At 60.9% G+C, this 21,275-nt stretch overlaps 3 protein-coding genes across 4 annotated transcripts; 2 read left to right on the top strand and 1 right to left on the bottom strand.

Annotated features, from left to right (window-relative positions):
* Positions 1-136: 136 nt before the first annotated feature.
* Positions 137-4,551, top strand: KREMEN2 (kringle containing transmembrane protein 2). 2 transcript variants are annotated; one of them, XM_003928435.3, is made up of 9 exons: positions 137-557; positions 804-978; positions 2,286-2,377; positions 2,473-2,597; positions 2,791-2,944; positions 3,090-3,422; positions 3,500-3,625; positions 3,706-3,784; positions 3,966-4,551. In XM_003928435.3, exons 1-9 carry the CDS (start codon positions 464-466, stop codon positions 4,174-4,176), a joined length of 1,389 nt encoding a protein of 462 aa, XP_003928484.1. In that variant the 5' UTR covers positions 137-463; the 3' UTR covers positions 4,177-4,551. The 2 variants fall into 2 exon arrangements, with proteins under 2 accessions (XP_003928484.1, XP_003928483.1); XM_003928434.3 differs by lacking the exon at positions 3,706-3,784 and having other exon boundaries at positions 3,966-4,410.
* Positions 4,552-5,441: 890 nt separating this feature from the next.
* PAQR4 (progestin and adipoQ receptor family member 4) lies at positions 5,442-12,455 on the top strand. Its single transcript, XM_003928441.4, has 3 exons — positions 5,442-6,000; positions 7,339-7,560; positions 7,698-12,455. Exons 1-3 carry the CDS (start codon positions 5,835-5,837, stop codon positions 8,129-8,131), a joined length of 822 nt encoding a protein of 273 aa, XP_003928490.2. The 5' UTR covers positions 5,442-5,834; the 3' UTR covers positions 8,132-12,455.
* PKMYT1 (protein kinase, membrane associated tyrosine/threonine 1) lies at positions 9,006-19,869 on the bottom strand. The gene is made up of 9 exons (XM_003928438.3): positions 19,668-19,869; positions 17,936-18,200; positions 12,873-13,240; positions 11,534-12,027; positions 10,762-10,868; positions 10,456-10,628; positions 10,217-10,374; positions 9,344-9,421; positions 9,006-9,262 (listed from the first exon to the last, which is right to left on the bottom strand). Exons 2-9 carry the CDS (start codon positions 17,943-17,945, stop codon positions 9,151-9,153), a joined length of 1,500 nt encoding a protein of 499 aa, XP_003928487.1. The 5' UTR covers positions 17,946-18,200; positions 19,668-19,869; the 3' UTR covers positions 9,006-9,150.
* Between the last annotated feature and the right edge of the window lie 1,406 nt (positions 19,870-21,275).

Below are 21,275 nucleotides of genomic sequence, written 5' to 3'. Positions count from 1 at the left end.
CTGCTCCAGTCCTGGGCGGGGCTTCCCGGCCTCCCTTGGGGCAAGGGAGAGACCCAGGGTGGGAGGGACCCACGGAGGATGCGGCGGGGTGGGGGGGGCAGGAACCAGCGCGTTGGAGACCTGGGCGAGGGAGATGCCGAGAGCGAGGCGCAGTGGGAGGGGGCGGGCGTGGAGGCCGAGGCACCGCCCAGAGCTCGCCGAGACAGAGATTGAGAACGCCCCCAGCCAGATCCCCCCGCAGAGACCCGGGTAGGGACAGGGGCAGAGAGACGCCTCCAGGGGCACAGGCCCTGGGAGGCAAAGACCTCCCTGAACCCACCACAGACGGAGAGCACCGCTCAGGGTCGGACGAGGGCAGAGGGTCAGAGGACAACGCCCCCCGGTCGCCTGGGAGACCCCGGAGCGACCCCGGGGGCAGCCCGGGCCGTGTCCCGGCCAGGGTGACCTATCTTGGTTGGGTGCGATGGGGACACAGGCTGCGCAGGGCTTCCTCCTTCTACTCTTCCTCCCACTGCTACAGCCGCGTGGGGCATCGGCGGGGAGCCTGCACAGTCCAGGTAAGTCCGGGCACGGTTGCCGGGCTGTGTTCACCACCCCCTCCTCGGCCTCCGTCCCCAGGGCCAGGCCCCCAAGGCTGGGGAGGAGGACAGAGCAGGTGGCTGGAGCAGCTGAGCAGCCGGAGGGCGCCAGCGGGAGCGGGTGCGAGGGGGCGCTGGCTGGGGACCCAGGCGGGAGGGGGCGCAGGGGCACGAGGATGCCCAGCGTGGGTCCGGACGTCCCCAGGCCCCGCCTTTGCCATGCAGGCCTGTCCGAGTGCTTCCAGGTGAATGGGGCTGACTACCGCGGCCACCAGAACCGCACTGGCCCGCGCGGGGCCGGCCGCCCGTGCCTCTTCTGGGATCAGACACAGCAACACAGCTACAGCAGCGCCAGCGACCCCCAGGGCCGCTGGGGGCTGGGCGCACACAACTTCTGCCGGTGAGGGGCCGGGCCTGCGCTGGGGGCGAGGCTGGGCGCACCTTAGCGGGGACGGCCCGAGGCGGGGCCTCAGTGCGCGCGGGGTGGAGGTCTGCGGTGGACTGGCAGCCCCGCCGCCCAGAGAACCTGAGGGCGGGGCCAGAACGAGGAGGGGAACGGGGCGGGACGCGCGGAACCCTGGCGCAAAGGGGGTTCTCCTTAGGTGCACAATTTCTGCAGAGCCTAGATTAAGGACCAGGAGAGAAACAGACCTGGGTACTCAAAGGACCCGTAAGGGTGGGCCTGGTCAGAGGAGGGCTCTGGAGTGAGGGAACCAGCTCTTGTCACACAACTTATTTGAGGGGCGTTGGAGCACTGGCGATCAGAGCCACAGCTGCGGCCTGAGGGAGGACGGACCTAGCAGGAGGAGAGCCTCAAATCTCAGAAGCTCATCACTTCTGCTTTAAAGTGAGATTGGGGCCGAGCATGGTGGCTCACACCTGTAATCCCAGCACTTTGGGAGGCCGAGATGAGGTGAGCGGATTATCTGAGGTCAGGAGTTCGAGACCAGCCTGGTTACCATGGTGAAACCCCGTTTCTACTAAAAATACAAAAAATTAGCTGGGCATGGTGGCACGCTCCTGCAATCCCAGCTACTGGGTAGGCTGAGGCAGGAGAATCGTTTGAACCCGGGAGGCGGAAATTGCAGTGAGACAAGATCCTGCCGTTGCACGGGCTTGGGCAACAAAAGCAGAAACTCCATGTAAAAAAAAAAAAAAAAAAAAAAAAAGCCGGTCATGGTGGCCCATGCCTGTAATCCCAGCTACTCTGGAGGCTGAGGCAGGAGAATCGCTTGAACCATGAAGGTAGAGGTTGGTGAGCCAAGATCGTACCATTGTATTCCAGCTTGGACAACAATAGATAAACTCTGTCCCCACCCAAGAAAAACAAAACAAAACAAAAAATAAACAAACCCACACACAAGTGGGGTTGGAGGGACGGAAGTGGCCGAGAGTCATGCCGGGTGGGGGTGAACACTACAGATGGCGTCAAAGCTCAAAGTCCTCATATATGGAGTCAAGTCTAGTAACAGCTGAAGCCTAAAAACAGCTCTCATGGCCCTTTCAGTGACTTCCCGCTGTCCACTCAGAAGTCCCGGTCCAGTTCCTTCATCAGGCAGAGCTCTGTGTAGACAAAATTGGAATTTGTGGGTGGACGGGGGGAGCACACTGCTCACAGGCACAGAGCCTTGACCGCCACTTTGAGCATAGACTGGGTTTGCTGTTCTTGGGGTGGCAGGACCCCGACCACCTCCCTCCCACCCCCAGTAACCCAGACGGCGATGTGCAGCCGTGGTGCTACGTGGCAGAAACAGAGGAGGGAATCTACTGGCGCTATTGCGACATCCCCACATGTCACAGTGAGTGGCACGGCTGCACAGAGGTGGGAACGCTGCCGTGTCTGGGAGGAGGGTCAATTTTGGAGGCATGGAAGTCTGACTCTCTGCCCCCTCAGTGCCCGGCTACCTGGGCTGCTTCGTGGACTCCGGGGCGCCCCCATCCCTCAGCGGCCCCAGCGGCACCTCCACGAAGCTCACGGTCCAGGTGTGCCTTCGCTTCTGCCGCATGAAGGGCTACCAGGTACTGCTCACGGGCCCAGACCGGTGACCCCTGACCTGGACCTAAGGATCCCACTCAACTCCCAGCACTCGATTGCTAAATCCAGACACCTATTTCTGAACCTCCAGTCTTATTCCCACCCCGACCCCTGGCCCCCACCGCTTCACCCCTACCCCCAGCCCCTGCCCTGGGGTCACCCATTCTGTGCTCCCAGCTGGCGGGCGTGGAGGCCGGTTATGCCTGCTTCTGTGGCTCTGAAAGCGACCTGGCCCGGGGACGCCTGGCCCCCGCCACCGACTGTGACCAGATCTGCTTCGGCCACCCCGGACAGCTGTGCGGCGGCGATGGGCGGCTGGGCGTCTATGAAGGTGAGGAGTGAGCGGGGACCAGGGACCTGAGCGGGCCTCGGGGTGGGGCCTGGCCGGGCCGGAGAGCCGCGGTGTCTCTGGGCTCTGCGAGATGCAGGAGGAGCCCAGCGGGCCCCAGGGTCCTGACTGCTGGCCCCGCCGGCAGTGTCTGTGGGCTCCTGCCAGGGGAACTGGACCGCGCCTCAGGGCGTCATCTACTCCCCGGACTTTCCGGACGAGTACGGGCCGGACCGGAACTGCAGCTGGGCCCTGGGCCCGCCGGGCGCCGCGCTGGAACTCACCTTCCGTCTCTTCGAGCTGGCCGACTCGCGCGACCGGCTGGAGCTTCGCGACGCGGCTTCGGGCAGACTGCTCCGCGCCTTCGACGGCGCCCGCCCGCCGCCGCCCGGGCCACTACGCCTGGGCACCGCCGCGCTGCTGCTCACCTTCCGCAGCGACGCGCGCGGCTACGCGCAGGGCTTCGCGCTCACCTATCGCGGTGAGCCCCGGCCTGGCGCGCCCTGCCCACTGTTCCCACCCCCATCTCCCCACCCAGCCTCACGCTCCTCTCCGCAGGGCTGCCGGACGCTGCCGAGGACCCCGGGCCCCCTGAGGGCTCGGCCCAGACCCCCGCAGCGCCCCTCGACGGGGCCAACGTGAGCTGCAGCCCCAGGCCTGGGGCTCCGCAGGCCGCGATGCGGGGTGAGGCGGGCGCGCGGGACTGTAGGGAGTCAGGGAGCTGCCCCCTCGCGCCCATCCTCACCGCAGCTGTGTGCCTGCAGCCCGGGTCTTCTCGACGGTGACGGCTGTCTCGGTGTTGCTGCTGCTGCTCCTAGGGCTGCTGCGTCCGCTGCGCCGACGGTGCGGGGCGCTGGGGCAGGGCCTGAGGGTGGACCCGTGGGGAGCTGGGGCCCCAGAAGGGAGAAGAGCCAGGAAGGAACTCCTGGGTTCTTAAAGGAGCGAACCTTTGGGTCCATACACAGAATAGCGGGTAGGATCGCAGGGATCGGACTGGCTCGGCTGATGTCTGCTCCCTCTCTAGGAGCTGTCTGCCGGCTCCGGGAAAAGGGCCCCCGGCGCTGGGGCCTTCCCGGGGCCCCAGAAGAAGCTGGGCCGTGTGGTACCGACGGCCCCGAGGGGTGGCCCTGCCCTGCCCCCCCGGGGACCTCCAGGCTGAGGGTCCTGCGACAGGCTACCGGCCTCTGAGTGCCTCCAGCCAGAGCTCCCTGCGCTCCCTCATCTCTGCTCTCTGACTCCAGGCCCCCAGGGTCCGAAGGACCCGCCATCAGCGAGATAGACACCTGAGATGCTGTGCGCGCTCTGCCTCGGCCTTGTGACTGTTTAGGGGCAGTTCGACCTCTGGTCGCCTTGGGGAGACCAGAATTCGGACAGAAAACATCCTGCTACTACCGGGGACTTGGCCTGACCTTCCTCTTGCTCCAGGCCAAAGGGCAAGAGGAATCCAGCCCCTGTCCGTGGACCTTTATGTGTGGGTGGTCTCTGGTTTTAGAGATCTTTGAACCCCTCTTGGGGTGGTCCTAGACTGCCGTCCTCAGTGAGAGGTCACAGGTCAAACAAAACGGTCAAAAAGACCCCCACAAACTTTGAATAAAGGGTCTGTTTTGGTACGGATCTCCAAAGTTCTTCCGTAGTGGGAAGAGGAGCATGTTAATGAGCGTGTGTCCATGCAAATGAAGGGCGTTGCACGCAGACTTCGCGGAGCTGCCTGGAATGCAGAGAAGGACCCAGAACGCAGACATATGGGTGGGTGGGATCCTGTAGAAGGCGGGGATTGAAAGGGGCGGGGATTGAAAGAGAGGAGGATCGTAGGCAACGTTATGGTGAAGAAGGGGTGCCTTTCCGCTACCTGCTCAGGGTGGACGGGACAGAGGCCTTTGGTCCCCTGGCCGCCAACCTTATATCTTCACTGTTTCCTGTCTGTCCTGGTCAGGGCACGGCAAGAGTGCGCCTTGTGGATGATAACAGGGAGCGAATTGTGCTGAGCCCACGCTCCAAGAAGCCTGGGGCGAAGGGCAGGGCCTTGCCCGGCGGCTGCGGGTGCGTGAGGCACGCCGTCAGAGATCTGGGTACCCCGGAGTGCCCAGCTGCACTCGGGAGGAGTCTAGCCGGCGGAAAGATCACTATGGACTGGGGGCTCACGGGATCTAGGGAGGACCCGTCCGACAGCACCTTGGACAGAGCCCGGTCTGCAGGGTGGGGCTGGGTGTCGGGACCGTGCCCTCGAGGGGGGATGCCCAAAGGTGCGGAGACCTGGGGGGTCACGCGGAAAGCCCAGGTGCACAGTGCTGAGGGACGCGAGGTGCCCAGGTCACTGTAGCGGAGTCCGCAGGACCCAGAAGGTCGGGTCGCAAGCCCCCTAGCCACCCGATGCAAGTAAGGCTGGGATCGCGCACACGGTGCCAGCAGGCGAGTCCTGGGCGGCCTCGGGGCGGAGCCTCCCCGCAGGCCGCGCCCATTGGCTCTTGCTGCGCCGACGTCAGGAGCCCAGCGCGCGAAACGCCGGCCAGCCGGCAGGGACTAGGAGCTGGGGCGGAGCCTGGCGTCCCCTCCCGTGTCCGGCCGCACCCGTCCTCCCGGCTGCGGAGAGACAACCGGCTGCCGCCGCCGCCGCCGCGAGCTGTCCCTGCAGCGCACTCGTCTTGGCGGAGCCGACCGCAGTGCGCCCAGGCGTCCGGCGCGTCCCCAGCCTCCGCCCTGGCGCGGGGGCGTTGGACTCGCGCGTGCGCAGCGCAGGAGGGGCGCGGGCTGGGACCCCCGAGCCAGCGCGTGCGCCAATCTAGCGCAGGGCGGCAAGGGGCGCCGGGCCGTGATGGGCCTACCCGTGCTGCGACCCCACTGAGGAGGAGGCTCCAGGACAGGAGGAACGCGGGCCGCCTGCGCGGTGCGGACCATGGCATTCCTGGCCGGGCCGCGCCTGCTGGACTGGGCCAGCTCGCCGCCGCACCTGCAGTTCAATAAGTTCGTACTGACCGGATACCGGCCCGCCAGCAGCGGCTCGGGCTGCCTGCGCAGCCTCTTCTACCTGCACAACGAACTGGGCAACATCTACACGCACGGTGAGCTGCGCCCATAACGCACTTCCCACACCTCCGGCCGCCCTACGCGTGCTGGGCCGGGGGCTGAGGCCGAGGAGCGTCCCAGCGCCCATGACCTGGGCTGGCACGGCCAGAAGCCTTGGTGACAAAGCTGCTATTGTCCCGGGCGGGCCGCGCTGCCAGCTTCCGCTTTCCCGGCGGGTGGGGGCCGGGTCAGGAGAGGGAAGCAGAGTGGGGGGCTGAGCCTGCTTAATCCCTCTGAGTCCCAGGGATAGGGAGCTTGGTGTCTGGCCTCTGTAATCCCAGCGCCCTGGGCACCCTCTCTCGCCGTCACCCAGGCGGGAGATGGTGTTAACTGCCATGAGGAGAGCCCGGGAGGAGCCGCCGCGCCCCTCCCAACTCAGCTGTCCTGACGCCCCCGCCCCAGGCAGCTCGGTCTTGGGGCTCCACCTGGTGGCGGCTCCTTCCTCCCCCAACAGGCGCCCGGCCCCTCCTCGGCACCCCGCGGAGCTCTGCTGACACAGCCGTGCCCGTCCTTGAGCTGCCCCAGCTGGGTGAGGGGCCCTGAGCGGCCGGGCCCAGCCTGGGTGCCTTCTCCGAGTTTCTGCCAGGCCAGATCCCACGAGAGTGGGCAGTCTGCGGAGCCTCGTTTGGCCCCTGGGAGGCCAATGCTAGAGGCTGGTGGGAAGGGGTGGGGACCTCCCAGAAAGGCTTAGGCAGGGAGGAATGAAACTCCCTTGGGAGGAGCCTGGGGAGATGACACAAGCCCCTCGGAGTCCCCTTCCCTTCATTCTAGACTTGCCTTCCCCTGCCAGGCCTTACCCCTTTATGGAAGATAAAAAGGCCCAACGCCTCCATTTGCATGGACACTTATGGAGAGTGGAGGACTTGGGTTGGAAAGAGGAAGCCCAGTGGCCCATGGGCTGGCATCACTGCCCATGTGTCCTGTTCACAACTCAGCTTGAAGTCTCGCCACTTTAGGCTTCTGCTGACCTAGGCCAGGGGCCTGTGGCCTCCTGCTTGCTGGGGGAAAGCAGTGTGAGAGTGGGATGGCCCAGGCCTGTCCTCTGCCATTGCTTACCCACTGGGCTCACCTGGGGCTGGTCATTCAGCCCCTCCAAGTCTGTTTCCTCACCTGCAAAGTGGGGATCATGGTCTCCACTTCCCAGACCATCCTGAGCCATAAGTAACCAATGCCAAAAGCCTTTTGCCCAGGGCCTGCCTCTGGCAAAGCCAGGCTGCCAGCTGGATGACACCATTACCTGGACCTGCCTTGCTCTGTCCTGTGTTGTGTCTGGACTGGGGTCCCCTTGAGGACGTGACTGAAGCTGTCTGGTGGATGACTGTCTCCCTCCCTAGGGCTGGCTCTGCTGGGTTTCCTGGTGCTGGTGCCGATGACCATGCCCTGGGGTCAGCTGGGCAAGGATGGCTGGCTGGGGGGCACACACTGCGTGGCCTGCCTGGCACCTCCTGCAGGCTCCGTGCTCTATCACCTCTTTATGTGCCATCAAGGGGGCAGCGCTGTGTATGCCCGGCTCCTCGCTCTGGACATGTGTGGGGTCTGCCTTGTCAACACACTTGGTGAGTCAGGGCCCCAAGGGATGGGATCTGGGGCCACTGGTGCGGGGAGGCATGGGACACTCATACAAGCCCTGGGTAGGGAAGGGCGGGTGGACCCTCAGACTGACGTGCCCTCTTCTGCTCTCTCCGCTGTGCAGGGGCCCTGCCCATCATCCACTGCACCCTGGCCTGCAGGCCCTGGCTGCGCCCAGCTGCCCTGGTGGGCTACACCTTGCTGTCGGGTGTGGCTGGTTGGCGTGCCCTCACCGCCCCCTCCACCAGTGCTCGGCTCCGGGCATTTGGGTGGCAGGCTGCTGCCCGCCTGTTGGTGTTTGGAGCCCGGGGAGTTGGGCTGGGCTCAGGGGCTCCGGGCTCCCTGCCCTGCTACCTACGCATGGACGCACTGGCGCTGCTTGGGGGGCTGGTAAACGTGGCCCGCCTGCCCGAACGCTGGGGACCCGGCCGCTTCGACTACTGGGGCAACTCTCACCAGATCATGCACCTGCTGAGCGTGGGCTCCATCCTACAGTTGCACGCTGGCGTCGTGCCCGACTTGCTCTGGGCTGCCCACCACGCCTGTCCCCAGGACTGAGCTGCCAAGACAGCCTACCCACAGCAGCCTCCTAGAGTTAGCACCACCAGGTGTTCCTCCCTCCTGGGCTGCAAGGGGCTGGCTCCCTGGATGCTTCCAGCTCAGGAGACGTCTACCGAGGAGCCCTGCTCACCCATTCTTCCCTGTGGACTGACCTCTTCCAGCCACGCAGTGGCGCTCCGACTTACTTCCCTGCCTTCTCCCTCCAAGCTCCTGTTTTACTGCGTCAGCTGGAAGGAAACCTTTCCCTCTTGGGACCTGTTCACCCTCTTGTGACCTGTGTGTTTGGACCAGAGGGACTCTGGGGTCATGTCCTGCTCTGAGAGTTAAAATCCTGCCAGCTTTCCAGGCTGCCAACGCAGAGCCCTCACCCTGTCCTGCTACTACCACCAGGCCTCTGGCCAGCCCTTTGGGCCCAGGCTTCTTGACCTCCATCTTTCTGCCCTGCATACAAGCTCTTCCAGCAGCCACAAGCTTGCCCGCCCTGGCTTCCTCTGCCGAGACATGGAGGAAGGCATTCTGGGCAAAAGGACCAAGGGAGCATGGACCCTTCTTATACCAGCTGGCCACAGGCACAAGAGCTACAGCTGCTTCTTTCAGGCAACTGGCACATGGAATTCAGTGGCCTCGGATCCTGGGACCCCTAGGCCGTGCCTGCCCTCCACTTTGAGTACCAAGCAAGCTCCAACGGCTCCAGCTGCCCACTGGGGATGTGCCTGCTCAGGGAACCTCCCTGCCACACAGCATTGGGCTCTAGCTGCTGGCCCATGGCCAGGAAAACTGGGTTCTGCAGCAGGGTTCAGCCTCAGGGGCCTAAGATGCTGGATGACATCAATAAAGGGACAGGAAGGGCCATGTTGCCACACGAGCAAGCTTGGGTGCTCCCAAGGTTCAAATACCTTTTATTAGACATGGCCAGGCAGAAAAGACCATGGGAGTTCCCGAGGGGCCCCAGCTTTCAAGAGAGATGGGAGGGACCCTGGGTAAAACATTACAAGTACAGAGGCAGAGCCTGGGGCTCAGGTTGGGTCTAGGGTGTCCTCAAACAGGCTGAGGAGATTCCGAGGCTCAAAGGAGGGGAAGGAGCCCCGAGGAGGCTCTGAGTCGATGTCACTTAGGTCCAGGGCATCCCTGGGAGGAGGGGAGAGGAGTGACATTCAGGATCCAAAAGCCAGCTCTGCCCTGCCCACCCCAGCCCCTGGGCCTGCTTACCTGGGCATGCACCTGCTCCGGGGGGTGGAGGTGCTCCCCGAAGCCCGGGCCAGGACAGCCTCAGGGGAGAGTGTGGGCCTGCAGGAGGGCAGGTGAGACAAGCAAGATGTCCAGGGCTGGGGAGTGCAGGATGAGACCAGCTCTGTCCCTAGGCAGGCTCTAGGCTCCCACCTGACCAACAGGCAGGGAGCCATGGTCAGATACAATAAAAACTTGGTGCACTCTGAAAGCAGCACTTGGAGAGCCTTCAAAGACCTTCCGTCTGGCTGCACTCAAAGGCTCCTCTGTCCTTTTCAGAAGCTACGGACTTGACGGAGGCAGATTTGAAGTAAACATTTAGTAAATGTAAGCCTTTCTGGAACTTGTCTACTATAAAGTGCCCCCGAGGGATGAGGTGATGTTTTTGTGAGGAAGGGCCTAACAGCAGAGTCCTCAAGAGCTGTCTGCCCTGAGCATGTGGTTTTCCTTTGCAGCAGCTTCCTAATTACAGCCTCTCAGTTGGCCAGCAGCCCCCAGGGACCAAGGACTTCCTCCCGGGGCAGGGCTCTCCAGACTCGAGGCTTTTTCTTCCCAGAGAAGGGACAATTTCTTGTCCCTGGGCACTGGCAGTCTCCATTGGGGTCAGGGCTGTGCAGCTGGTCAATCCCTGGTGTGGTGGTACCTCAAGTGTAAAGCCATGCCCTGAGTGGCCAGTACACACCAAGCTGCATTCAGTCTGGCCGGGCTGCACCCTACCAGCCTTGGTTCTCTTCCCCACGGTGTGATGGGGGCCAGGTTTGTGGGAATGGTCCCCATTCACTGTGAATTTCCATGGAGACCCAGTGATGTCCCCCCAGCTTCCCCCAGCCCCCCATACCCTGCACTCGCACCCACCCTAAGCTGTCGTCGTCCCAGTTGCTGGAGAGGCTGCTGTCCAGGAGCAGGCTACAGGGTGGTGAGCCAGGTGGGGTGGCTGGCGGGCCCGGGGGCTGCAGCCAGCTAGTAGGGTGAGCCAGCCCATGCCAGAGCCAACACAGTAGGGCAAGCAGGGCCTGTGGGGAGAGGAGCTCAGAATGTGGGCAGGCCCCAGGGCTGGGGAGCTGGGCAGGCAGCCGCCACTGTCAGGAGCTTACCTGCCACAGGGCCCACCCTCGGCTCAGGGCCTCCGCTGCCATATACCACAACGCACCCCAGGCCCTCGGCTGCCTCAACACAGGCAGTGCCAGCAGGGCCTCGGCCGTGGCCCGCAGCTTGGGGTCCGGCTCCAGCATCATGACAAGGACAGAACGCAGCTCGGAAGACAGACCTGCCCATGAAGAAGGGCCACATCAGGGGTCCCAGAATGGCAACTGCACCCTGAGCCCAGCAGTGTCTCCACGCCCAGCTGCTGTCTCCCCAGGAGCCCATGGCAGCACCCCCTCCCACCCTCACCCACTCACCAGCAGTGAACTCGGGGGGCAGGTAGCCCTGGCGCAGCTGCTGCCAGCCCTCTCCACCGTGGGGCAGCTCCATGTTGCATGCTACTTCCAAGATGGTGAGGCCCAGACTGGCAGGGACAGGATGGGGACAGAAGAAGGCAGGGTTGGCCTTGGAACACAGACTCAGTCCCCAGGCTGCCTCTTGGAGGTGGGTGGGAGAGGGTTGCTGTCTTCCTTGATCAGTCAGGGAGGGGCAGAAGCAGAGGGAAGGGAGGCCCCACCAGGGCTGATTATGAACCCCAGGCAGGATGGGGACATCATGGAATATAGGCCCCGTGCCCAGGGAGCCCACATGCCACAGTGGTGGGTCCTCCCAGCGCCCTGCTGGACAGGTGCCATGGTTACTGGTGACAGGTATTACTATCCTGATGATCAGGGCAGTGGTTACCAGTGTGGACCCTGGAACCCAGCACCTGGAGCCAGTTCCAGCTGTGCCACCTGCTAGCAATGGGCTCCAGCAAGACCCTTCACCTGGCTGAGTGGAGTGACAATTGTTTCTCCTGTGGAGATGTGAGGAGGAGGCAAGTTACGAAAAGTGGCTCTGGAGGGTTCGAGGCTCACAGGCAGCCTGACCAGACAGAGCCTTTCCACTGCAGGGCAGGGACGATGTCTCAGCCTCATAGCTCTGAGGCTATGTCCTGGGCTAGGATGGAGCTTCCATTCTGGGGAATAGAGCTGCCCCAGGAAGGGCTTCCCACAGCCTGCCACACACCTGGCATCCCCTGGTCCTCACCTGAACACGTCCGCTGCTGTTCCATAGGAGCCCTGAAGTAGCTCAGGGGCCATGTATCGGGGATCTCCCTCCTGAACCTCGCCAGCTCCTGCTGTACCCAGCTCCACCAGCAGTCCAAAGTCACCCAGCTTGCAGCGGCCCCGAGGACCCAGGAAGATGTTAGCAGGCTTCACATCAAGGTGCACCAGGCCCTGGCCATGCAGGTGGGCCAGGGCAAGCAGCGTGTCCCGCAGGTAGCCCCAGACCTGGGTCTCGGGCAGGCTGGCGCCCCAGGCCTCACAGTGCTGCTGCAGGCTGGGTCCACACAGCTCCGTCTGCAGGTACAGGATGCCTCCCTCCTCCCAGGCCTGCTCCAGCCGTACGCAGCGCGGGTGCTGCCCCACCTTCTCATGGCCGCCCACCTCGGCCAGCTTGCGGGCCCGGTCCTTGGGACCCCGGAATGGTGACATGGAACGCTTTACTGCATAGAGCTGGCCGTCCTCCTTGGAGCGCACCTGGAAAGGAGGTGGTACCCACAGGCAGGGTGGGGGAGAGCCACAAGTGGCGCAACCATGCTGGGGGACAGCCTGGCAGACTCCATTAAGGGCTCACACACAGGACAGTGATGTAGCCAGCAAGTCTCAGGCCCCTGCTCAGGGCAACAGCAAAACCGGACAAACCTCCATCCCTGGGGCTGGGTCCGTGAAGACCCAGCGATGGAGGAGCTGGGCCGACCGGAGCCGACCCCAGGGGACCTCTCGGATGTGTTGTGAGGTGGAAAATGCAGCTGCAGAGCAACACAGGCAGCACAGGCTGTTGTATGAAAAGTGGGTTCCCCTGTGGGAAAGCTGACCTGGGGGCAATGCTGTTTATACTTTTTAACAAAATTGTCTTCACATAGGACTCATACAAGAGAAAACTACTCTTTAAAAAAATACATAAATGACTGGAAACTGTGTTTAAGAAAAACAAGGTGGCAGGCACAGGGCAGCTCAGAGCCTGCCAGCCTGGGGAGGGCAGGGTATAGGCTGCACTCAGGGCTGGCTCCAGGGGCCGGGCAGACTTGCCAAGGACCCTGCACAGCTGGTGCCAGGGCCAGAGGAGATGGCACAGGGGCTGCCAAAGGGTGTGCCAGACTCTGGACCAGGGGTCAGTGTGCACAGAGCAGCCCATGGAGGGGCCTGCGCTGGGGGTGATGGGAGCAGCCAAGTCAAATGTAGAGGAGGCCTGTGAGCCCAGGGCGGGGTCGGGGGAGGGAGGCTGTGGGGAACAGGCTGACCAGGACCCTGTCTCACCAGGGAAGTGGCAGGGACACAAAGGAGGTCCCCCAGATGGACCTGGAAGCTGTCCCCTCACTCACCTTGAAGACCTCTCCATAGGAGCCATGGCCCAGGCGGCTGAGCCTCTGGAAGTTCTGCTGGAAGAAGGACTCTGGCCGGCTTGGGTCATATCCAGGGCTCTGCAGGGTCTCTGAGGCTTCGCCCCGGAATGACACCCGCCGGGGACGCAGCTGGTGCCAGCGTGGGGTCCGAGGAGGGAAGAGGCGGCTGATGGGGATGCTGCCCTTAGCAGGGGGCGGAGGTGGGAGGCTCCGGCTGAGCCCCCCGGGCCTCTTGAGGGAGAAGCCAGGTTCTGCATGGCGGAAGTAAGCTGGGACTGGGACAGGAGTGCCACTCAGGGGCAGTGGGGTGCCCTCCGTGGGCACAGGCATGGCCAGCGCAGGAGGCCCTGGGGGCAGAGACAGAGGCTGAGGACAGGGCAGTGTGTGAACTCTGACACCACATGACCCTGTGGCCCCAAAGAGGCCAGAGAAGAGAGCGACATCTACACCACCCCTGTATTCTGCTTTAAACAGCCATGGGAGCAACAAGCACCTACCAGGAAAAGGCAGAGGACAGACTCATACTCACCTGCCCACTAGGCTGTTATATTTTAGAGATGATAGAAACATAAGAAGAAACCCGCCAGGCGCGGTGGCTCAAGCCTGTAATCCCAGCACTTTGGGAGGCCGAGGCGGGTGGATCACGAGGTCAAGAGATCGAGACCATCCTGGTCAACATGGTGAAAACCCCGTCTCTACTAAAAATACAAAAAATTAGCTGGGCATGGTGGCACGTGCCTGTAATCCCAGCTACTCAGGAGGCTGAGGCAGGAGAATTGCCTGAACCCAGGAGGCAGAGGTTGCGGTGAGCCGAGATCGCGCCATTGCACTCCAACCTGGGTAACAAGAGCGAAACTCCGTCTCAAAAAAGAAAAAAAGAAACCCAAAGGGCCCGTGTTCTTGAGGGTCTTGCAGTCACGTGAGAGGTTAAGACCAAGGTGGCGGCCGGGCGCGGTGGCTCAAGCCTGTAATCCCAGCACTTTGGGAGGCCGAGGCGGGTGGATCACGAGGTCAAGAGATCGAGACCATCCTGGTCAACATGGTGAAACCCCGTCTCTACTAAAAATACAAAACACTAGCTGGGCATGGTGGCGCGTGCCTGTAATCCCAGCTACTCAGGAGGCTGAGGCAGGAGAATTGCCTGAACCCAGGAGGCAGAGGTTGCGGTGAGCCGAGATCGCGCCATTGCACTCCAGCCTGGGTAACAAGAGCGAAACTCCGTCTCAAAAAAAAAAAAAAAAAAAAAAGACCAAGGTGGCTCTGAAGTCAGAGAGGCTCCGCCTGCCCGCTGTCCTCATCACCGCCAGCTCACTGACCCTAAACTACAAAACCTCTTCCGAGACTGCAGGGGCCACTATAAACACATTTAGTGATGTCCAGTTCCAGAATGGCAGTGGGCAAAGCCCACGGCCCCCTCCCCCAGTGAAACAGGCACAACTGGTGACAACTATTCAAACACAAGCACTGAAAGCCTCTGGGCATGGTGCCCAGGGCACACAGCAAACAAAGGTTTACACCAGAAAACCTGCCAAAGCTTCGGAATAACAGCAAGCCTGTTGGCACCTGAGCCATAACACTCCTGCTCTCCCACCCCCAACACCCTGCTCCCCTAGCCTAGACTGGGGGCAGGTGTGGCCAACAAGAGCTCCCTCTCCCCCAGCTTCCAGTCAAGAGCCAAGAGAGCCAGGTTCTCAGCACTTCTCAACCCTCCTAGCTCCACGTGGCAGAAGCTAAATTCCAGCTGAGTGTGACAGACAGGCTGGGGGCTCCCTTCTTCTACATGCTCCCATGAACAGAGTAGAGGCTGTACCTCAGGCCAAGCAGGCTGGGAACAAGGAGTCCCAGCTCATTTGTAGGAAGGAAGTTCCACACTGGAAAAGGGAAACAGGGAAGGCCAGAGGCTCCTACCAGACCCAGCAACCTGCTCCTAAAGCAGCAGCAGCAGCAGCACTCAGGTGCACCACTATACTGCCCCCAGTTCTACAACATGACTCAGAGATTTAGCCTAGGAGTAGACACAGGTCATAAACAGAGCTCTCCCCACCCACCATCCCCCCTGAAAATCGGCTTGATTTGAAACAGTGCTGGGGAGTTCAAGTTTAAAGGGGCTGTCAAAATCAGTGGAGGTTTTGGTCATGAGCCGTTAAGAGACTGGTACCTGCATTAGGACAACCAGCTAAACCACAGGTCAGCGACCAAGGCTGCACCCTCAGGGGACTGACATGAGAGGCTTCAAGTACTAGACTACTACAGAGAAGTGGGGAAAGAGCTAGCTAGGAAGAGCCTGCCTGCAGTCAAAGCAAACCTCTAACACTGACTTCAAAAGCTACTCTGTCAAAGGAGCTCAAAACTAATTGGATTTGGCCTGGCACAGTGGCTAATGCCTGCAACCCCATACTTTGGGAGGCTGAGGTGAGTGGATCACCTGAGGTCAGGAGTTCAAGACCAGCCTGACCAACCTGGTGAAATCCCACCTCTGCTAAAAATAAAAAAATAAGCCAGGCATGGTGGTGTGTGCCTGTAATCCCAGCTACTCAGGGGGCTGAGGCAGGAGAATTGCTCCAACCTCGGAGGCAGAGGTTGCAGTGAGCTGAGATTGGGCCACTACACTCCAGCCTGGGCAACAGAGTGAGACTCTGTCTCAAAAAAAACAAAAAAAAAAATTAATTGGATCAGCCTTGAACAATTTATGGCCCAAGGTATTGTTTGTTTTTGAGACAAGGTCTCACTCTGTCTCCCTGGAGTGCACTGGTATGATCTCAGTTCACTGCAGCCTCTGCCTCCTGGGTTCAAGCAATTCTCTTTCCTCAGCCTCCCAAGTAGTTGGGATTATAAGCGTGTGCTAACACACCTGGCTAATTTTTATATTTTTATTAGAGATGGGGTTTCACCATATTGACGAGGCTCATGCCCCAACTTATTATAAAAAACAATGGAGCAATAAGCTGGTCACTGGTGGAGCCTAATAGTTGGGTGTGATGGGGGCAAAACTAGAGCGAGCCCTCCTAAAACCACACTTGCCCCAGGGTGGCTATCCACATGCCCAAGGTTGCACTCTCAGGGGAGTGACATGAGAGGCTTCATGTGCAGGGGAAACAGACTGCACTACAGTAGTCCAGCCAGCCACCAACAGATAAACAAGGCTGGGCGTGGTGGCTCAAGCCTGTAATCCCAGCACTTTGGGAGGCTGAGGCGGGTGGATCACGAGGTCAAGAGATCGAGACCATCCTGGTCAACATGGTGAAACCTCGTCTCTACTAAAAATACAAAAAATTAGCTGGGCATGGTGGTGCGTGCCTGTAATCCCAGCTATTCAGGAGGCTGAGGCAGGAGAACTGCCCGAACCCAGGAGGCAGCGGTTGCAGTGAGCCGAGATGGCGCCATTGCACTCCAGCCTGGGTAACAAGAGCAAAACTCCGTCTCAAAACAAAACCAAAAAAAAAAAAAAACAGATAAACAGCAATCATAGGCCCTGGAGGAGGGTGGAGAACCAGCATGCAGTTAATACCAAAAAGGTCCAGTTTTCACCAAAAAACTACAAGATACACAAAGACACAAGAAAATATGACCCATACACATGAAAAAACAAAACAGGCAACAGAAACTGCTCAAATGTCAGATTTTTTTCTTTTTTTTTTTTTGAGACGGAGTTTCGCTCTTGTTACCCAGGCTGGAGTGCAATGGCGCGATCTCAGCTCACCGCAGCCTCCGCCTCCTGGGTTTAGGCAATTCTCCTGCCTCAGCCTCGCCAGTAGCTGGGATTACAGGCACGTGCCACCATGCCCAGCTAATTTTTTTTTGTATTTTTAGTAGAGATGGGGTTTCACCATGTTGACCAGGATGGTCTCGATCTCTTGACCTCGTGATCCACCTGCCTCGGCCTCCCAAAGTGCTGGGATTACAGGCATGAGCCACCGCGCCTGGCTAGATTTTTTTTCTTGAGACAGGTTCACACTGTAGTGCAGTGGCACGACCTCAGCTCTCTGCAACCTCCGCCTCCCAAGCTCAAGGGATCCTCTGACTTTTGCCTCCTGAGTAGCCGGGACTACAGGCTTGCACCATCATACCTAATATATAGAGACAGGAGTTCACCATGTTGCCCAGGCTGGTCTCAAACTCCTGGACTTGAGCGATCTGCCCACCTCAGCCTCCCAAAATGCTGGAATTACAGGTGTGAGCCACCACATCCAGCCTCCAAATGTCAGATTTAACAAAGACTCAAAAGCAGGCTGGGCTCGGTGGCTCACATCTGTAATCCTAGCACTTTGGGAGGCCAAGGCAGGTGGATCACAAGGTCAGGAGTTTGAGACCAGCCTGGCCAACAGGGTGAAACCCGGTCTTTAATAAAAATACAAAAATTAGCCAGGCATGGTGGTGGGCATCTGTAATCCCAGGTACTTGGCAGGCTGAGGCATGAGAATCACTTGAACCTGGGAGGTGGAAGTTGTAGTGAACCAAGACCACACCATTGCATTCCAGCCTGGACGACAGAGCAAGACTCTGTCTCAAAAAAAAAAAAAAAAAAGTTTGAAACCAGTATGGCCAACATGGTGAAACCCCATCTCTATTTAAAATACAAAACTTAGCCAGGTGTGGTGGTTCGTGCCTGTAATCCCAGCTACTCGGGAGGCTGAGGCAGGAGAATGGCTTGAACCTGGGAGGTGGAGGTTGCAGTGAGCCAAAATGGCACCACTCCACTCCTGCCTGGGGGACAGAGCGAGATTTTGTCACAAAATAACAAATATATAATGAATAAGTAAAAATCTAAAAAAAGCAACCTCCAGTCCTTGAGGGAGTGGAGTGCTTAGGCGAGGGAGGCTAGCTGGGCCTGGCTGGTAGGCTGCTCTCCACCTGTGGAGACTCTTCCTTTGACTCTAATTACCTCAGAGTCCCATCCCAGGGTATCTCAAAGTGGGGAGCCAGAGTGTTGGGATCTTCGAGGTCACAGGTCACAGGCACACCCTCCAGGCCCAACCCTGGCACATCCGGGGACTCCAGCCTGTGCATCATAACCCAATTCTCCCACGGGTCCTACAACTTACGTTCTAGCATGACTGGCCTGGCCCAAGAGCCTCAGTGGTGGGATGGGGGAGGTAGGAGCAGGGGCTCCCACGTGAATCCAGGGTGTCCCTGAGCTAAGGCCAGGCGGGGGTGACCTCCGCAGCTTCCAGGGACCTGGGCGATTGGACCTTCTCGCCTCACCCTCTCACTGGGCCCGACACATCTGCTGGCCACCTCTCCAATAGACTGTGAGTTCCTCCCAGGCAGGGCAGCAGCTGAGTTCACCTACGTGGGTGTAGGGAAACCCTGGCGAACAGAGCACGGAACAGGCTGTCACTGGAAGCGGCTGTCACCAGGGAAGAGGGGCTGTCACAGGGGAAGGGGCTGTCATAGGGGAAGAGGGGCTGTCACAGGGGAAGGGGCTGTCACAGGAAAAGGAGCTGTGGTAGGAGAAGAGGAGCTGTCCTCAGGGAAGAGGGGCTGTCACAGGGGAAAAGGGGGCATCACAGGGGAAAAGGGGCTGTCCTAGGGGAAGAGGGGGTGTCACGGGAAGAGGAGCTGTCCTAGGGGAAGAGGGGGTGTCACAGGGGAAGAGGGGGTGTCTCAGGGGAAGAGGGGCTGTCCTAGGGGAAGAGGGCTGTCACAGGGGAAGGAGTGTCACAGTGGAAGGAGTGTCACAGGGGAAGAGGGGCTGTCACAGGGGAAGAGGGGGTGTCACAGGGGAAGAGAGGGTGTCCCAGGGGAAGAAGAGCTGTCCCAGGGGAAGAAGGGCTGTCACAAGGGAAGAGGGGCTGTCACAGGGGAAGAGGGGGTGTCCCAGGGGAAGAGGGGCTGTCCCAGGGGAAGAGGGGGTGTCCCAGGGGAAGAAGAGCTGTCCCAGGGGAAGAAGAGCTGTCCCAGGGGAAGAGGGGGTGTCCCAGGAGAAGAGGGGGTGTCCCTGGGGAAGAAGAGCTGTCCCAGGGGAAGAGGGGCTGTCCCAGGGGAAAAGGGGGTGTCACAGGGAAAGAAGAGCTGTCCCAGGGGAAGATCTGTCACAGGGGAAGAGGGGCTGTCACAGGGGAAGAGGGGGTGTCCCAGGGGAAGAAGAGCTATCATAGCGGAAGAGGGGCTGTCACAGGGGAAGAGGGGCTGTCACGGGGAAGAGGGGCTGTCACAGGGGAAGGGGCTGTCACAGGAAAAGGAGCTGTGGTAGGGGAAGAGGAACTGTCCTCAGGGAAGAGGGGCTGTCACAGGGGAAGAGGAGCTGTCACAGGGGAAGAGGGGCTGTCACAGGGGAAGAAGGTCTGTCCTAGGAGAAGAGGGGGTGTCACAGGGGAAGAAGGTCTGTCCTAGGAGAAGAGGGGGTGTCACAGGGGAAGAAGGGGTGTCCTAGGAGAAGAGGGGCTGTCCTAGGGGAAGAGGGGCTGTCACAGGGGAAGAAGGTCTGTCCTAGGAGAAGAGGGGGTGTCACAGGGGAAGAGGGGGTATTCTAGGGGAAGAGGGGCTGTCCTAGAAGAGGGGGTGTCACAGAGGGGAGGGGCTGTCCCGGGGAGGGCGGTGGCGCGGGGTTGATGGACAGCAGGCGGGGTCTGCGGGAGGGACGCGCAGAGCGGGGCCACCACTGGGAAGAGGCTCGGGGCAAGGGACCAGGAGTCGGGGAGGACGGGAGGCAAGGGTTCGTGGGGGCGGGCCGCCGGGGAGGCCTGAGAGGCAGGGGTAACGCCGACTGGACGAGGCGGACGGGAGAGGGAGGGGAGCGGCGCCGAGATCCCTCAGGGCCGGCTCTGGGCTCACCTGGGGCGGATGGGCGGGGCGCGGGTCCGCGAGGGCCCAGATTCCGGGTCGGCGGAGGCCGCGGGAACTCTCGGGTGGCCCAGCGGCCCGGGGTTTGCTGTCGGCAGTTCCGGACGCCCGGGCGGAGGACTCCCCTGAGGGCGAACGGCCCGTGAACGCGCGCGGAGCTGCTCGCGCCAAAAATTCCAAACCGGCCTCGAGGCCCCGCCCAGGAACGCCTCATCTCCGCCCCCTCCCCAGCGCAGCCCGTCACGGGCGTCCAGGCCCCGGGGATCCGCCCCTCGTGGTGCGTGCGCGTCGCGGAGCCGTGCCCCCTCCCCCGGGCCGCTCACTGCGCAGGCGCAAAGGTTCATCTGCGCATGTCCGGGGAGCCGGCAGTGGCCTGCGGGTGAGGAGCTGGGGAGGAGGTGCCCTCACCCGCCCTGGGGTGCCTCCCACCGAGTCCCCGGGACGCCCACTGCCCTCCGGGCCCCACCGCCGACACGCACCACCCATGCTGGGCTGGCGTAGTGTTTGCGTACATAAAAGGCACGGTGATCCCTGTGCTGGTAGCAGGCCTAGCCCCGGAGGGCGGCCACTCTGGGCAGAACCAGGAAGTCCCTGAGGCCGCCTGGGTCCCGGCGGGGTCGAGTGTCCTGGCCTCGCTGGTCCCCACCTCACGCCGGCCGCGTTCTTAACCAGGGTCTCGTGGGAGGCTAGACGCCCCCTCCCTCCCCCCGCCCCACCAGCCCCTAGCGCGCGGCTTCCGGAGCCAAAAAAAGCCTCTTCTTCCAGGAAGCAGTCCAGATAGGTGGGGCTCTACTTGGCCTAACCTCGCCTGCCCGCAGCTTCCCTGCCAACAACTTTCAGCCACTTTTTTTTTTGTTCTGGAGAGAGGGTCTCACAGTCACCAAGGCTGGAATGCAGTGGTGCAGCCCCCAGGTTCCAGCGGTCCTCCCACCTCAGCCTGCCAAGTGTGTGGGATTATCAGGCGCGCACCACCGCTCGGCTCATGTGTTTTACTTATTTTGAGACAGGGTCTCATTTGTCGTCCAGGCTGGCGTGCAGTGGCGCGATCTCGGCTCACTGTAGCCTCTGCCTCCTAGGTTCAAGCGATCCTCCCACCTCAGCCTCCTGAGTAGCACCACCATGCCTAATTACTGCATTTTTCTGTAGAGACAGTGTTTCACCATGTTGGCCAGGCTAGTCTCGAACCTCTGACCTCAAGCAATCTGTAGGGCTGAGGGCCCCACTGGGTCTGGGTTACTGCCACCTTCTGGCAGTTTCCAATGAGTTCTACGGGAAGATGCTTTTTTCGAGCAGCATAGTAGCAAAAGCTGATAAAGTTCACAGTCACCAAGGTGGATTGCTGGTCTGAGGGCAGCCTTCCACAAGAACTGGAGCAAGGTCCGATAACTCCTTTATCAGGAGGAGTGGCTCTTGCCCTAAGCCTGCCATAGAGTGGGTATCTTTACAATACTGAACGCTGCCCCCGGGGCCATGGATCTCTTGTCCTGGTATAACTGTTTTCCCTTAAATCATGCTCTGCACCATGTCTGCTCTAGGCATTCCTCCGATTATAAGTTGCTTATCCCTTAATTCATGCTCTGTACTGTGTCCACTCTAGGC

Source organism: Saimiri boliviensis, chromosome 12, assembly GCF_048565385.1.
Source record: "Saimiri boliviensis isolate mSaiBol1 chromosome 12, mSaiBol1.pri, whole genome shotgun sequence".
Classification (NCBI taxonomy): Eukaryota; Metazoa; Chordata; class Mammalia; order Primates; family Cebidae; genus Saimiri; species Saimiri boliviensis.
This window is presented reverse-complemented; position numbering and strand designations above follow the sequence as displayed.

Excerpts from the sequence above, each read along its gene's own strand:
- KREMEN2 (XM_003928435.3), top strand. The coding sequence starts at position 464 with ATGGGGACACAGGCTGCGCAGGGCTTCCTCCTTCTACTCTTCCTCCCA. Across the intron at positions 558-803 it reads GGGGAGCCTGCACAGTCCAG|GCCTGTCCGAGTGCTTCCAG; the intron begins GTAAGTCCGGGC and ends TTTGCCATGCAG. Across the intron at positions 979-2,285 it reads GGCGCACACAACTTCTGCCG|TAACCCAGACGGCGATGTGC; the intron begins GTGAGGGGCCGG and ends TCCCACCCCCAG.
- PAQR4 (XM_003928441.4), top strand. The coding sequence starts at position 5,835 with ATGGCATTCCTGGCCGGGCCGCGCCTGCTGGACTGGGCCAGCTCGCCG. Across the intron at positions 6,001-7,338 it reads GGGCAACATCTACACGCACG|GGCTGGCTCTGCTGGGTTTC; the intron begins GTGAGCTGCGCC and ends CTCCCTCCCTAG. Across the intron at positions 7,561-7,697 it reads CTGCCTTGTCAACACACTTG|GGGCCCTGCCCATCATCCAC; the intron begins GTGAGTCAGGGC and ends TCCGCTGTGCAG.
- PKMYT1 (XM_003928438.3), bottom strand. Across the intron at positions 12,028-12,872 it reads CCTATGGAGAGGTCTTCAAG|GTGCGCTCCAAGGAGGACGG; the intron begins GTGAGTGAGGGG and ends CCTCCTTTCCAG. Across the intron at positions 10,869-11,533 it reads ACAGCAGCGGACGTGTTCAG|TCTGGGCCTCACCATCTTGG; the intron begins GTGAGGACCAGG and ends TGTCCCTGCCAG.